The sequence below is a fragment of the Erinaceus europaeus genome, unplaced genomic scaffold (genome assembly GCF_950295315.1).
Source record: "Erinaceus europaeus unplaced genomic scaffold, mEriEur2.1 scaffold_538, whole genome shotgun sequence".
NCBI lineage: Eukaryota > Metazoa > Chordata > Mammalia > Eulipotyphla > Erinaceidae > Erinaceus > Erinaceus europaeus.
The window spans coordinates 63,853-77,854 of record NW_026647336.1 but is presented as its reverse complement, the minus strand read 5'-3'; the positions used below and the strand labels follow the sequence as shown (position 1 = coordinate 77,854).

General features: G+C 55.7%; 1 protein-coding gene across 1 annotated transcript in view; it reads left to right on the top strand.

Annotated features, from left to right (window-relative positions):
- The first annotated feature begins 2,859 nt into the window (after positions 1-2,859).
- Positions 2,860-14,002, top strand: part of EFCC1 (EF-hand and coiled-coil domain containing 1) — a 33,630-nt gene continuing 22,487 nt past the window's right edge. The window contains exons 1-2 of the mRNA XM_060183933.1: positions 2,860-3,794; positions 4,901-5,199. Of these exons, the coding sequence (XP_060039916.1) occupies positions 3,129-3,794; positions 4,901-5,199 (965 nt within the window). The 5' untranslated portion in view covers positions 2,860-3,128. The remainder of the gene's footprint in view (positions 3,795-4,900; positions 5,200-14,002) is intronic.

The following is a 14,002-nucleotide window of genomic DNA, read 5'->3' as shown; positions in this document are numbered from 1 at the left end:
AGATATTCTGCAGACATGTGCTTGTGCACACGCACGCGCGCGCACGCGCACACACACACACACACGCACACACGCACACACACCACAGAGCTGGACATGAATGTGCTCAGATCAACTCTTCATAATAAACAGAATGGAAACAGCCGTGTTGAGCACCAGCCTTGGATGGAGAAACACCGTGTGGTCTGCCTGCACCATGGAACTCAGCTGTGGAAAGCAGGGAGAGGCTGAGGCTGGCTGCAAGACGGATCAACCCTAAAAGAGTTACTGTTAATGCTTTCAAAAAATAGCAATTGTGGGGCCGGCTGGTGGCGCCCCTAGTTAAGTGCACATGTTACAATGCACAAGGGCTTGGGTTCGAGCCCCTGGTCCCCTCGTGCATGGGGAAAACTTCATGAGCGGTGAAGCGGTGCTGCAGGTGTCTCTCTGACTCTCTCCCTCTCTGTCTCCCCTGTCCCTCTTGATTTCTGGCTGTTTATATCTAACAAGTAAATAAAGATAATTTAAAATTTTTAATAAAATAGCAATTGTGGGGCTGGACAATAGTGCACTGGGTTGAGCACACACATTACAGTTCGCAAGGATCCAGGTTCAGGCCCCCAGTCCTCACCTGCAGGGGTAGAGGCTTCATAAGCAGTGAAGTAGTACTGTGTGTGGGTGTCTCTCCCACTCTCCCTCTCTTTTCCTGTCCTCTCAGTTTCTGTTTCTATCAGGGGAAAAAAGTCACAAAAGGTCACCCATGTTGTATCACTTCATTTCTATAAAATGTCCAGAACAGACAAATCCACAGGAATAGAAAGTAGTGGGTGCCCAGGGCTAGGGGAACGGGAGTAAAAGAGACTTGGGATAACTAGCACAACGTTTTGGGGGAGTGAGCCTTGAAAATATACTAAAATGAGATGGTAGTGCAACTTGGGAAATGGCATGGCAAAAGAGCTCAGGGCTTGCAAGTGTGAGGTCTTGAATTCAATTCCTGGCATCACGTATACTGCAGTGATGCCTTGATTCTCTCTCTTTCTTGTTAAGAGATAAATAAGTCTATAGAAATATACATACACTGCTCTCTCTCTCTCTCTTTCTCTGGAGATGGGAGTAAATGACTCTTGATCGTGTTCTCTCTCTCTCTCTCATGGCCCACATGCACTCCAGCTTATGGGTGTTCTCAGTAATCCTGACTAAAGATTAAAGTTTCTGAAAATCAAAAAAAAAAAAAGAAATATACATATACTAAAATAAGATGGTGGTAATGATTATATACTCTGTAAATACACTAAAACATTTATTGATCAAATGGAGAAGCAATTACAGAAGCCAGACTTTCCACCTTCAGCACCTCATAAAGAATTTTGGTCCATACTCCCAGAGAGATAAAGAGTAGGGAGGCTTTCAGTGGAGGGAATGGGATATGAAACTCTGGTGGTGGGAACTGTATGGAATTGTGCTCCTGTGATCTTACAATCTTGTTAATCACTAGTAAAAACCATTTATTGATGCACCTCAAATGGGTGAACTTCATAGTAGATACACAATAAATTATACCCCCCTCAAAAAAAAAAGAAAAGGAAATAAAAACACCTGCTTTTCCAAAAGACAAATATTATAATGAAGTATGACCATCTTAGACCTCCAGAAATAAGCACTAAGTCTGTTCGTGAGTCCTTCCATCACTGTGCACTTGCATACATGTCCTCCTGGAACTAGTGCTGCCTTATATGCTTTTAACACAGGACAGTATGTGCTGTGATACCCTTTTCACTCATCCTTGTTGGGCGATTCACCCTATATTGGGTGCACTGGTGGCCCCCAGGTTGTCCCAGCTGTCAGGATTATAAGTAATGAACAGCCTGGCCATGTGTAGAAATAGAGAGCCCAAGGTAGAAACGGAGGAGGCAAATGGGTGCACGATTCTTCCTCAGATTGCTACTCGCTTTTCTACTCTCTGAAGGATGTCTGAAACAGTTAGGAAGGAAAGTGGAACTCCCTCCCTGCAATGGTGAGCCTTGGGTAAGGTGTTAAGACAATGTGCAGGAGGAGTGGGCAAAACGGACAAAGCCCTGGCTCTGGTTCTGGGATAGTGCAGCAAAGGAGACAGAGTGTGAGTACCTTCTCAAAGCCCAGGATCTAACCACTGCTTCCCCAGCCTTATACACAGAGCCCCGTTCTGTCCGTCTCTGTCCGCCTCACTTTCGTGGCCAGCAGAGGAAAGTCTTGCTCTTGCTCCAGCGTGGCTAGGTAATCCATTCCAGACCACAGGCTCATGAACCCTGTACGCTTGTTCTGTGGAAGGAACGAGGGGACAGAGCGGCTAGCACTCATTTGAGAAGCTGGCTTTTCTTTCACCTTCCAGAAATGTGTTCTAAGGAGAAAATGTTGACTGGACAAAAGCCTGTTAGCCTCACCCCAGCTCAGCTGAAACTCAGGACCACCAGCAGCACAACCCAGCAGAAAGCCCCGCCCCTAGCACAAAGGCGGGGGTCAGGATCCCACGACTGTCCTATCCCCCCCCCCAAATACACACGCACAGGGCGGGGGGGATGGCGCTCGCATAGCGAAGGTCTATGCCAGAGGGGGTCTCTCATGCACCCTTTACTCACTCCTCCGAAGCTGTTCCCCTCTGGTTCCCACCGAGGCTCCCCGCAGCAACCAAGGCGGACAGAGATGAGAGGCTGCACACCCGTCTGAACCTACGGCCCGGGCTCCTGCGCCTACACAGACTTGGGGGCGGAGGGCGGCAGCTGGCAGAGCCACCCCAGAAAGGCTTTCCAGGGACAAGGGGTGGAGCGACGGGTGGGCGGGGGGACACGCCTCCAGGGCCGACCAGTCCCTCCCCAGCTTCCGACCCCGAGCCCAGCCCTCTTTGGGGTCACCCCGGGCGGCGCAGGTCAGGTGGGCAGAAGGTGGGGACTGGTGTAGCGGGAGCAGAAGAGGGCACGCGGGGGCGCCCCGGGAGTGATGCGGCGAGCCGCGCGCGGCGGGTACCGGCAGAAGCGAGGCCGGGAGGGAAAGCAGGCGGAGGCGGCCCTCGGGGGCTCCGGGGCGCGCCTCCCCGTCCAGCAGCCGGCCGGCCCCGGCACTCGCGCGCCGCCCGCCCCCGCCGAGCCCGAGCCCGAGCCCCAGTCTGCGGGGCGATGGAGCCAAGCGGCGCGGAGGGCGCGGCGGGGGACCCGTACCGGCGGCCGGCGCGGCGCACGCAGTGGCTGCTGAGCGCGCTGGCGCACCACTACGGGCTGGACCGCGGCGTGGAGAACGAGATCGTGGTGCTGGCCACCGGCCTGGACCAGTACCTGCAGGAGGTCTTCCACCACCTGGACTGCCGCGGCGCCGGCCGCCTGCCCCGCGCCGACTTCCGCGCGCTCTGCGCTGTGCTGGGGCTGCGCGCCGAGGGCACCCCGGGGGAGGCGGCCGGCGGGGACGCGGGGGGCCCTGGGGGGGCCGCCGGCGGGGACGCGGACGCGGACGCCCAGGAGGAGGCGCGCCTGGCGCTGAGCGCCGAGCCCCCCGAGCTCACCTTCCGCCAGTTCCACGCGCGCCTGTGCGGCTACTTCGGCTCCCGCGCCGGCCCCCGGCTGCCCCGCGGCGCGCTCAGCGAGCACATCGAGACGCAGATCCGCCTGCGCCGCCCGCGCCGCCGCCGCCCGCCGCCCCGCGCCTCCAGCCCCGACGGCAGCCCCGACGGCATCCCGGATGGCGAGCGCTGGGCGCGGCTGCAAGAGGAGAACGGCAGCCTGCGCGAGCTGGTGGAGGACCTGCGCGCCGCGCTGCAGAGCAGTGACGCCCGCTGCCTAGCGCTGCAGGTGCGCCCGCGGGCCGGGCGGGCGGGAGGGGTGGGGAGAGAAGGCAGCCCCCCTACTCCGAGCTGCGCCGGTCCCCCCCAAACCCAGTCCTGCTCAGATGGCCTGCTGCACCATCCTCAGCCCCATCACCCCACCTCCTCTCCCCCTTCCAGCCCAATAAAGGAGCCCTGAAACCTGGGCAGTTCCGTTCGCGACCCAAAGACACCCGGACCTCTCCGTGGCGTGGACTTGGGGATGGGGCGTCTCCACCCTTAAGGAGCCCCTTCTGCCCAGTGTGCGAGTGGGCAGCTCAGTCAGTCATTCAGCCAATACTTTCTCAGAGTCTGGCCTGGTGTCCAGGCGCTAGATAGAAGGTGTCGCTGTGGGTCGGGCGGCTTCCTGTCATCAGAGTGACCTCCTGGGAGATTGAGGAGGAAGCTCTGAGCAAGCGATGGACCCCGCCCCTCCATCTGGGGTGCAGTCAACAAACACTCCAGCTGACTGCCAAGGGCAAAGCAGGGGCCAAGGGGAAGAGAGAATAGAACTCTCTCAACCCCGGGGGACATAGGCTGGGGAGGGAGGTACACATGTGCCAACCACCTCCCCACACCGAGGGTCTCCAGCCCTGGGGCGGGGGGGAGGCAAGGCTTCGGTGTGCACAGCAGCCAGGGTGCTGTTTTCACTGTGGATGGTGCCCTGGGCATAAGCGATGGGGGGGGTGCTCCCGGGATGTGGAGTAAAAAGTCCAGGGGCACCCCCTCTACAGGTGCCGGCTTACAGTTAAGCCTGGCCTGTCAGAGGCACAGCAGTAAACAAGACGGAAAGTGCTTGCCCTTGAGGACAGTCTAGTGAGCAGACACCCGGTTGGGTCCCGAATGCCATTTGGGAAACAGAAAATGAGGGAGCCCCGCCGGAGGTAGGCCAGAGCCGCCTGAGCCGGCACAGTGGAGAACCGGAATGTGGGTTCTGTGCCTCCGTTTCTTGAGGGCAATTAGAGTTCCTCCTCCCTTGTACGTTTGCAGGGCCTGCACACGGCTTGCGCGGTAAACGTGGTCTCTGCTTGGGGAGGCGGCAGGGTGGCCTGCGTCGGGGCTCACCGCGACACCCTACCCCGCCCTGTCCTGCAGGTCGGTCTCTGGAAGAGCCAGGCGGGCGCGCGGGAGGCGGGGCGCGGCGGGCCGGAGCCGGAGCCGGAGCCGGAGCCCGCACGGGAGCTGCGGCAAGCGAGGGGCGCGCTGGCGGCGGCCGAGGCCCGAGCGGGCAGGCTGCGCCGGGGCCAGGCAGAGGTGCGGTGGCGCGCGGAGGAGGCCCGGCAGGCGGTGCTGCGCAGCCTGCGGCGGGTGCGCGAGCTGGAGGCGCTGGCCGGGCAGGTGCCGGCTCTGCAGCGCTGTGTGCAGAGGCTGGAGAGCGAGCTGCGGCGCTACAGGTGAGCCGGGAGGGGCCCCCCTCATTGCCGTCCTCCCAGACTTCTCGCGGGGCTCCCGGCCCACGGCATTCTGGTGCCCCTTCATGCTCTCGAGTTCACGCATATATCCCTCCCTCAGTTCTTGTTCTTTGACGGCGTAAGCTATTCACCCGCTTCATTGTCTACTCTCCATCCATCCATCTATCCATCCCTCGCCCCTCTGTCAGTATCTCGAATGGTGACAACTAATGGTACTGGTCACTCAGTGCGGCCCAGCTCTGACCTAAGCAGGTCGTGAGCCTTGCTCACAGCCCTCAGGAGAACTCACACCCCTCACATTCTGTGTAAGTACGGCGCGCTGATGGATTGTGCAACTGGAGCTCCGTCCCTCACATTCTAAGATGGATGAGCAGAGGTATAAGGATATTCTCACTCCACCCACAGGACAAGACTGCCTCCCCCAAGCCTCTGCTTCCCATTTGCTGGGACACACGCAGCACAGGGGCACAGCTTGCCAACGTGGCTGCGAAGGGGCAGTGAAGCCTGCTGGGCACACAGCAGGTGTCAGTAAGCAGAGCTTCAGCCCCTGGCCAACCGACGGGCCTCACGCTGGTTCTGAGCAGCAGGGATCCCCACACCAGGAAGCTGACGGGACAGTCAGGAATCCCCACCTGGCGCAGCCATCAACAAGCGAGGGAGAGCACCTTATCTGTGTGGTGGCAGATGAACTGGTGTGGGGGACAAGGAGCAGCCCCCCAAAGTAACCCAGCTTAGAGCTAAGGTGGGGTGTTCTCTGGTGAGATGGTTCAGGAGCTTAGAGATAAGGGGAGCAGAGAGCTCAAGGCCCAGGAGGCTATAGCAAGGACTTCAGTCTTTCCTGCTCCAGAGAGGAAACCTAGGAGGAGTTTGAAAGAGGGGGGGCAACATATTTGCATTTCAAAACAAATCGCCCTGGTTACGCTCTAACAAAGAGCTGGAAGGGTGGAGAATAGAAAGAGTGGGGAGTTCAGAGGGAGGTTATCCTTCTCCTCCTCAAAGGAAAGTGGTTGGCTCAGGCTGGTGGGCGGAGCAGCCAGAAGGGGTGACTTTGAACTTAGCTCCCAGAAGCGGGACTCGTCCTTGACTTGTGAGGCCCTGGGTGCAGAAGCTTGGAGTTGAGAAGACATAACGGCAGTAGGAGGCCTCTAAAGAGCCCCCCCCCCCAACCCCAGCCTCCTGCTGCTCCAAATGTTTGGCTAGTCACTTCCTGTTTGCATAGCTGATCCTGAAAGAGCAAAGCTGGCTGGCTGGAGGCCCAAGGGGAGAAATTAAAGGGTCTCCTCTTTGTTGCTCCCCAAAGTCACTGTCTTTTACAACATGATTTTATGCAATTACAAATGCCAAAAGCAGCCCTTTACTGGAGAAAAAGTGGATTTGTAGCCATGATACCACTGGTCCTCATAATGTTCCCAAGCAAAGTTTTAACCCCTATTGTAGAGACTGTTGGGAGTGAGTCCCTGAGAAGTTAAATAATGCTCCTGAGATGACACACAGTCAGCAAGTGGAAAGGTCTACTTACTTCCACAGCTCGCTCGCTCACTCTTTCTTTCTTTCTTTCTTTCTTTCTTTCTTTCTTTCCATTTTTTGGTTTGCCAAGATGACTGCTGCACCTCCAGGTCTCACTTCTGCTGTTCAAATTGAATAAATATAGGCAATTATTCTTAGTGCAAAGGAATTACTTTTCGAGATTATTGCTGTTATATTCAGAAAGACACACTGCTTGGCCAAAGTTGTCATGTGGCTGCTCTTACCTACAAGAGAATCTGGTCATGGTGATGCCCCAAACAAAGCTGGAGTGCTCTTAATAAGGAAAAGAGGAGGCTGGGTGGTGGCGCACCTGGCTGGTTACAGGGCACAAGGACCCAGGTTTGAGCCCCCAGTCCCCACCTGTAGGGGGAAAGCTTTGTGAGTGGTGAGGCAGTGCTGCAGGTGTCTCTGTCTCTCTCCCTCTCCATCACTCCATCCCCTCCTGACTTCTGGCTGTCTCTATCCAATAAATTAAGATAAAAAAAAACTTGGAAATTAAAATAAATAAATAAGGAAGGAAAAGGGGGTGGGGCACACCCAGGTATGCACGCCCAGTACTGTATGCAAGGAACCGCAGGGAAGGAATGGGGTTCAAACCCCTGTTCCCCACCTGTAGCAGGTCTGTAGGAGTCTCTCTCCCTATCTCCCTTACCCCTCTTAATTTCTCTGTCCTATCAAATAAAGTGGGGAAAATAATGAAGGGAAGGGGAGCAGATACTTCAGAGGCCCTGAGGGAACCAGAAACTGGAGACATCACGGGAAGTTCCAGGGCATGTGTAATGGGTCTGTGCCCTTTCTTTTCCAGCCCCATATGAAAACACGACCTGAAGCCCAAGAGCAGACTTCCTCTGCACACTTGCCGCGGCCAGAGCTTGCAGGTGTGCGGCCTGCCATGCCCCAAACCTCTCCCTCTTTAAGGAAGAAGGGAAAGAGAACAGTGAAAGCGAGGCCAGAGAGCTGGCAACAAGGCAGGATTCAAACTGTGGCCAGAGGCACCCAAAGCCCAAAGCTGGGGGGGGTCTGGAAAGATGCAAAAGCCTTCCTGAACTTACTAACCTCAGGAATATACAAAGGAGACATTCTGTAGGCTTAGATGAGGAGTGGGGGCAGGGCGTGGGGGAGCAGAGACTGCAGTGGCGCCTCTGTTATTGCACAAGCCAAAGACCTCTGCAGCTGGACCCACTAGGCCCAGAGTCTGGAAGAACTAGTGTGTGTGCCAGAGGCCCCACATGCCCAAAGACTTCAGTGGCATCTCTCTAGAATGTTTCCAGGTGCTCTGCAGATGTGTGTGTGTGGGGGGGGGGGCGGGGGCAATGACAGCCTCCTCTTGCCCCCAAGACAGCTTGGAACCATTTAGTTAGAATGAAGGACCTGCCAAACTCGCACTTTTCAAACATCTCCCCAAGTCCTTTGAGGTTGGCGTTACATCACTTCATATATATATATATATATATAATTTATTTATCCCCTTTTGTTGCCCTTGTTTTATTGTTGTAGTTATTGTCGTTGTTGTTGGATAGGACAGAGAGAAATGGAGAGAGGAGGGGAAGACAGAGAGGGGGAGAGAAAGACAGACACCCGCAGACCTGCTTCACCGCCTGTGAAGCGACTCCCCTGCAGGTGGGGAGCCGGGGCTCCAACCGGGATCCTTACGCCGGTCCCTGCGCTTTGCGCCACCTGCGCTTAGCCCGCTGCGCTGCCGCCCGACTCCTGTTAAACCACTTCTGATAGGAGGACACAGAACCTGGGATTCTCCTCTGAGATTGAGCTTCCCAAGCCTGAAGCAAATGTGTGTTGTTCTCTCTACTACCTCCTTAGGATCCTTAGGGAGCCCCTGTGGCACTTGCATCTCCAAGACACTGAGTCCAGAAGAAAGATGCTCTCTCCTCTGAGTCTCATTGGACCAGCCCAGAAAGCTCATCCCAGAAACCCACCTGCGGCCCACACAACTTGATGCTCTGCTTGGCCAAAGAGGAGAGCTAGAGCACGTGCGCCATGTGCACACACGCACACGCCGCCCTTGCCCCTCTGGCATGTGCAACCAAAGCCCCTTATTTTTTAAATATTTATTTTGGATTAGAGACAGGGAGAAATTGAGAGGGTAGGGGGAGATAGAGAGGGACAGAGACAGAGACACCTGCAGCCCTGCTTCACCACTCATGTAACTTACCCCCTGTAGCTGGGGGGGGGAGCAGGGGCTTGAACTGGGGTCCTTGCTCACTGTGGTGTGTTCGCTTGACCAGAGGTGCCACCACTTGGCCCCCAGAACCCCTTGGATGTGTGGTCAGCCCACTTGTGGCATCTAGAGACTAGAGGACTGGATAATGAAGACAGGCTTCTAGGCTTAGGGGCGCTCTGCTCCCTTGCCACCCTGTGCCTGCACAGGAGCCTCAAAGCCCTGGCCATGCTGCCTCTGGGGAGGACAGGCTGGAGGGAGCACCCTGTGTCCTCAGACCACCTGTAGGCCTCCCTAAGAGGGTGCTTCTTGGGCACAGCCTGCAGCCCAAGGCTCACAGTGAGACTGTGGGTGGACAGGTGATTGGCCCAGAGAGCGTCTGGATGGGCACTGGTGGCAGTAATGTCTTAGGGCAAAGGGCATTAGGCATATGGACTCCACAAGGGCCTGAGTGCTCTGATGAGCCGGAGCCTGCACTGGAGAGAGTGGTGCTCCAGGAAGTGCTGTCCTCAGTTCCGGGCCCCTGTGGCTGCTGACATCTCCATCTCTGGCTTTTTCTTGGAGGCCGCCCCCCCCCACCCCCCCCCACCCCCCCGCACCTAGACCTTTAAGCTTGGGCTGTGCGGTGGAGGGAATTAGCTGGGCTGCAGCAGTAGAGCTGGGCTCAGACTCAGGAAAGCAGACAGCAGACTCAGCTCAGCTCAGCAGAAGCCGGGAGGGGCGGCCAGGCTGGCTTTGTTGCTGGGAAGGATGAAAAAGCCTAGACAGGAGAGGGAGGAGGGGAGGCGGGGAGGTAGGGAGGCCACCTAGGAGGGGACACAAAGATGAGGCCATGGGAGGGCCATCTCCTTTCTTCTGCCCCTTTGCAATAGCCCAGCCTGACCTGGGGAGGGGCAAGTCAGCAGTCAGAGGAGTGGGCCAGGGAGCCGCAGATAGATGGGGGTGGGGCGGAGCCATGGGGACACCATCTGGAGCTGGAGGCGGCTGGTCACAGATTCCATTATCCCTGGAAGCGGGTATGTGGGTGGTCACTGCTGGGAACTAAGGCCGTTCTCCCAGGAACAATGCCAGGGCTCACAAAGGGAACAGTGCCCTGCAGGCACCTGCTGTACCCCCAATGGGGCCCTCAAGGTGCAGAGGTGGACTGGGGTGGGGGAGGGGATGAACCCAGGCCCTCTCACAGGCTTGATACCACTGAGTAGCTTCCCTAATTTGGTCACTGCTACTACTACTTGTTGTTACACGAAAAAAATTGCTCAGCTCTGCCTCGTGGTGGTGTGGGGGATTAAGCCTGGGACTTTTGAGCCTCAGGCATGAGTCTCTTTTATAACCATTACGCGATTTAAAGTCCGGTCACTTTAAAATTATGTGCGGTACTAGCGATTCCCTTGGTGCCATCATGCTCCCAAGTGGCACAGAGGTTTGAACTTGTGGCCTTGTGTATGGTAAGGTGCGTGCTCTATGGGTGAGCTCTCTCTCCTGCTCTGGGACAGTGACAGCGAGGCGTGGATTAGCACAGAGAGGCTTGTGTGATACTGGCTGGGGTGCCAGGGCCCCGTCAGCGGACGCCATCGTCATTGAGCTGGCTGTTGAAGGCTGAGTAGGAGTTTTCTCAGACATTACAGATAGGGTCACAGTCCAGTTACATGAGTGATATGGGCAGACCTGGGGCCTCTAGAAAAGAAGAGAAACAGTGGTTCGAGAGTTTGAAGTAGGAGGTGGCAGGAGAAGAATGCAGACGTAGACAGGACTGGCAGAAAGCTCAGAGCAGGCGACTAAGGCCCAGTCCTTTAGTCCAGAGAATGGGGTTGGGGTGCAGAGAAGGGCTCACAGAAGGGGTGGTGGGTGTGAGTATCATGGTGACCCCCTCAGGCAGGAGAGGCCCTGTCTCTGGACCAGGGAGAGATGTCAGTGCCTCCCTCCTTTCCCCACCAACCCCACCCCCAGCCTTTACCTGGAGTGGGGAGAGCCCAGCCTGGCCATCAGTCAGTCCGAGAGAGCCCTCCCCAAGAGTGGGGCCTCCAGCTTTGCCAGCAGGAGTGGACTGTGGAGCTGGGTGCGGTGGTCAAGCTGACAGTGAAAAGGTTCCCTGGGTCTGAAGCCAGAATAGGGCCCCCAGAGCAGGCCGGGATGTGGGCAGGCCGTCAGATCTGGTTGTCACTCTGGCAAACCAGGGGCAGCTTCAGGAAATCTGGGGCAGATGATAAGGAGGGATCCTGACGTCTGTGGACATGAGCGCCCTGAGTCCAGAGTCCTCTCCAGGTTACAGTCACACTGACAAGCTCAAAAGAGCCCAGTGTGCCAAAGGACATACAAGGGACGTGCTGAGGAGGGACAGGATCCCCTGGGCCCTACCAGGATAGAGGGAGCCTTTGGTGGGAGCTGCCCAGGTCTTTGCCCCCAGCTGCGTGTCACTGGCACAGGGCAACCAGAGTCTGCAGAAGGGTGAGGCTCTGGGCAGCAGGATGACGTTTCCAGTGATGCATGTGTCGGGGAGGCAGGTCTTCAGCTGCAGGTTAGAGAGCCCATCTGAGTGGTGTGAATACCTTATGGCTTGTTTGTTCACCAGAAGCCTGGAGTGGGTAGGGCCTGGGCAGAGTCTTCAGTTTTCTTTCAGCCATGTGGCCTGCACACCTAGCCTCAAAGCCTGGAGAAGGAGCATCTTTTCTTTCATATACAGAGAAGCAAAGCCTGCCTAATGTGAGCTCAATGCCAGAACAAGATCATGGAGGGACAAAGAAGCCCAGAGAATGAATGAGAGAGGGAGAGAGGCCTTCTCAATTCTGGGAGTCCAGGCACCCAGGAAGGAGGACCAAAGGACAGGCTTTCTGAACCCAAACTTCTGACTGACAGCTCAGGGCCTGGGGCTTCATGTTCTACCAAAAAGAGGACTCTTGACCCTCCCGGCTAGTAGGGTGTCCCTCTGAGAGCAAGCTGGGGTCCAGGGAGGGACAGAGATCTGTCCGTGGATACCCTGCAAGCCAGGGTGCAGTCTAGCTTGGGAGGTGTTGCTGCTAGGAGGGGGTGGTTGAGGGAGTTCCTCAAAGCAAGGCGGGAGCTGTCAGCAGGCCAGACATCCCCCTGTGATCTTCTCCTCAGAAGTGGAAACCTGAGGAGTGTAAAAGCTCTAGCATGCACCAAGCAGAGGGAAGGGGAAGAAACAGATGCTTGGGCCTCTGATGTAGTGTGTTCATCAAGTGTGGTGGCTTTCCAGAAAGTTCTAGGGCCTTCTGGGGGCTTTTCCTTTAGGGCGGGCCTGTTTTCACCTGGAGACACTGGCAGAAGCCAGCCCCTGAGTGAGGGCACATCTTGTGACTCTAGAGGCACTGGGGCCAGGACCCTTGCATGGCCCAGCCTGGTGTTATGATGGTCCAGACAGCATCTAAAGACCAGGACAGGGGACGCTGGAGGACACAAGGGCATGGGCACATGGTCTCTGGGGTATTCCGATGGGATAGCCTAGACTAGTGACATCCAAGGTGGTCTTGTGTGGGAGATGGTGAGAAAGAAATACCTTTTGGGAGAAGCTGGAAGATCTCTTGCAGTAAAGTGCACAGCTTAACGTGTGTGAAGTCCTACTGACTGAGAAATAATATGTTCATGAGAATTAAATGAACAGATCTATACTTAAGCAACATTACCATACAATTATGTGATAGTAGACTTAGAGGGCATCCGTTTAGCAAGTTGAACTTAGCTGCAAAAAGATAAATCCAAGTGGCTTGAAAAATTCTGAGAGGAGTCGGGCAGTAGCACAGTGGGTTAAGCGCAGGTGGCGCAAAGCACAAGGACTGGTGTAAGGATCCGGGTTCGAGCCCCAGCTCCCCACCTGCAGGGGAGTCGCTTCAGAGGTGGTGAAATAGGTCTGCAGGTGTCTATCTTTCTCTTCCCCTCTCTGTCTTCCCCCTCCTCTCTCCATTTCTCTCTGTCCTATCCAACAATGACGACAACAATAATAACTACAACAATAAAACAACAAGGGCAACAAAAGGGAATAAATAAATAAAATTTTTAAAAGTTAAAAAAAAAAAAGAAAAATTCAGGAAGGTACTGTGCCCTTGTTGTGGGTGCTCAGGACCAGTGTCCATGGAAGCTGAGTCATACCTATAGGGGAGCCTCCTCCTTCCCAGGGATCCTGAGGACCTACAGGAGACCCTGACACTTGGGCCTCTGTGGGCTGCAGCAGCAGGGGACAAAAGGCCCCTGGACAAAGACTGGCAGCTGGACCTGAGGTCTGTCCACAGCCCCTTGGTGTGATGGTTCTCCCTTCTTTCCATGGCCTCAGCTGCCATGTTCCTCTTTGGTTCTACTGGTAGAAGTGGATCCCCTTTCTGCTGCAGCACTTTGTGCTTTTCCATTCTGTGCCCATGTCTTTGGCCATTGTCTTGTAGTCATTGCAGATTGATGGGCTCAGGTTTCTAGACAGGCTGAAAACTGTCCCCTCTATTTCTAAGCACAGTGCTTCCTCTTCAGATGACTTGTGGTGAAGTTGAGCCATGGTGGGTCCATGGTGGGTGTCAGGCAGTCTTTGATGTTTCATCGTCCAACCTCCGCAGCCCCAGTTCCAGGTGTGGATTTTCAGGCTGCAAAGAGGCCTTTCCAGTTGGCACACTTGTTGTTTGTCCTGAAGGTTCCCCAGTTCTCTCCTTTGCTTCCAGCAGTGGTCTGGCTCTGTCCTGACTGTGCTCTCTAGAACACTGAAAGGGCACACTCAAGTCAGCATCACCCACGACACCCTTCTGAGCAAGACGAGGGCCGGTAGCCATTGTCAGCTTCCTCCTCTACTGAACCTCTGAGTCCCTGGTGCCCATCTGTCCCAGGGGAGCAGGCAGAGAGAGGCTCCCAGCAGGCCTTCATCCCACAGGTGATATTCCTAGCCTCTCTTCCTCTTTCTGTCCCTTCTTTTTTTTTGGCCTCCAGGGTTATCGATGGGGTTTGGTGCCTGCACCACAAACCCACCGCTCCTGGAGGCTATTTTTTTCTTCCCTTTTGCTGCCCTTGTTGTCTTATCATTGTTGTGGTTATTATTATTGTTGTCATTGATGATGTTGTTGTTGGACAGGACAGAGAGAAATGGAGAGA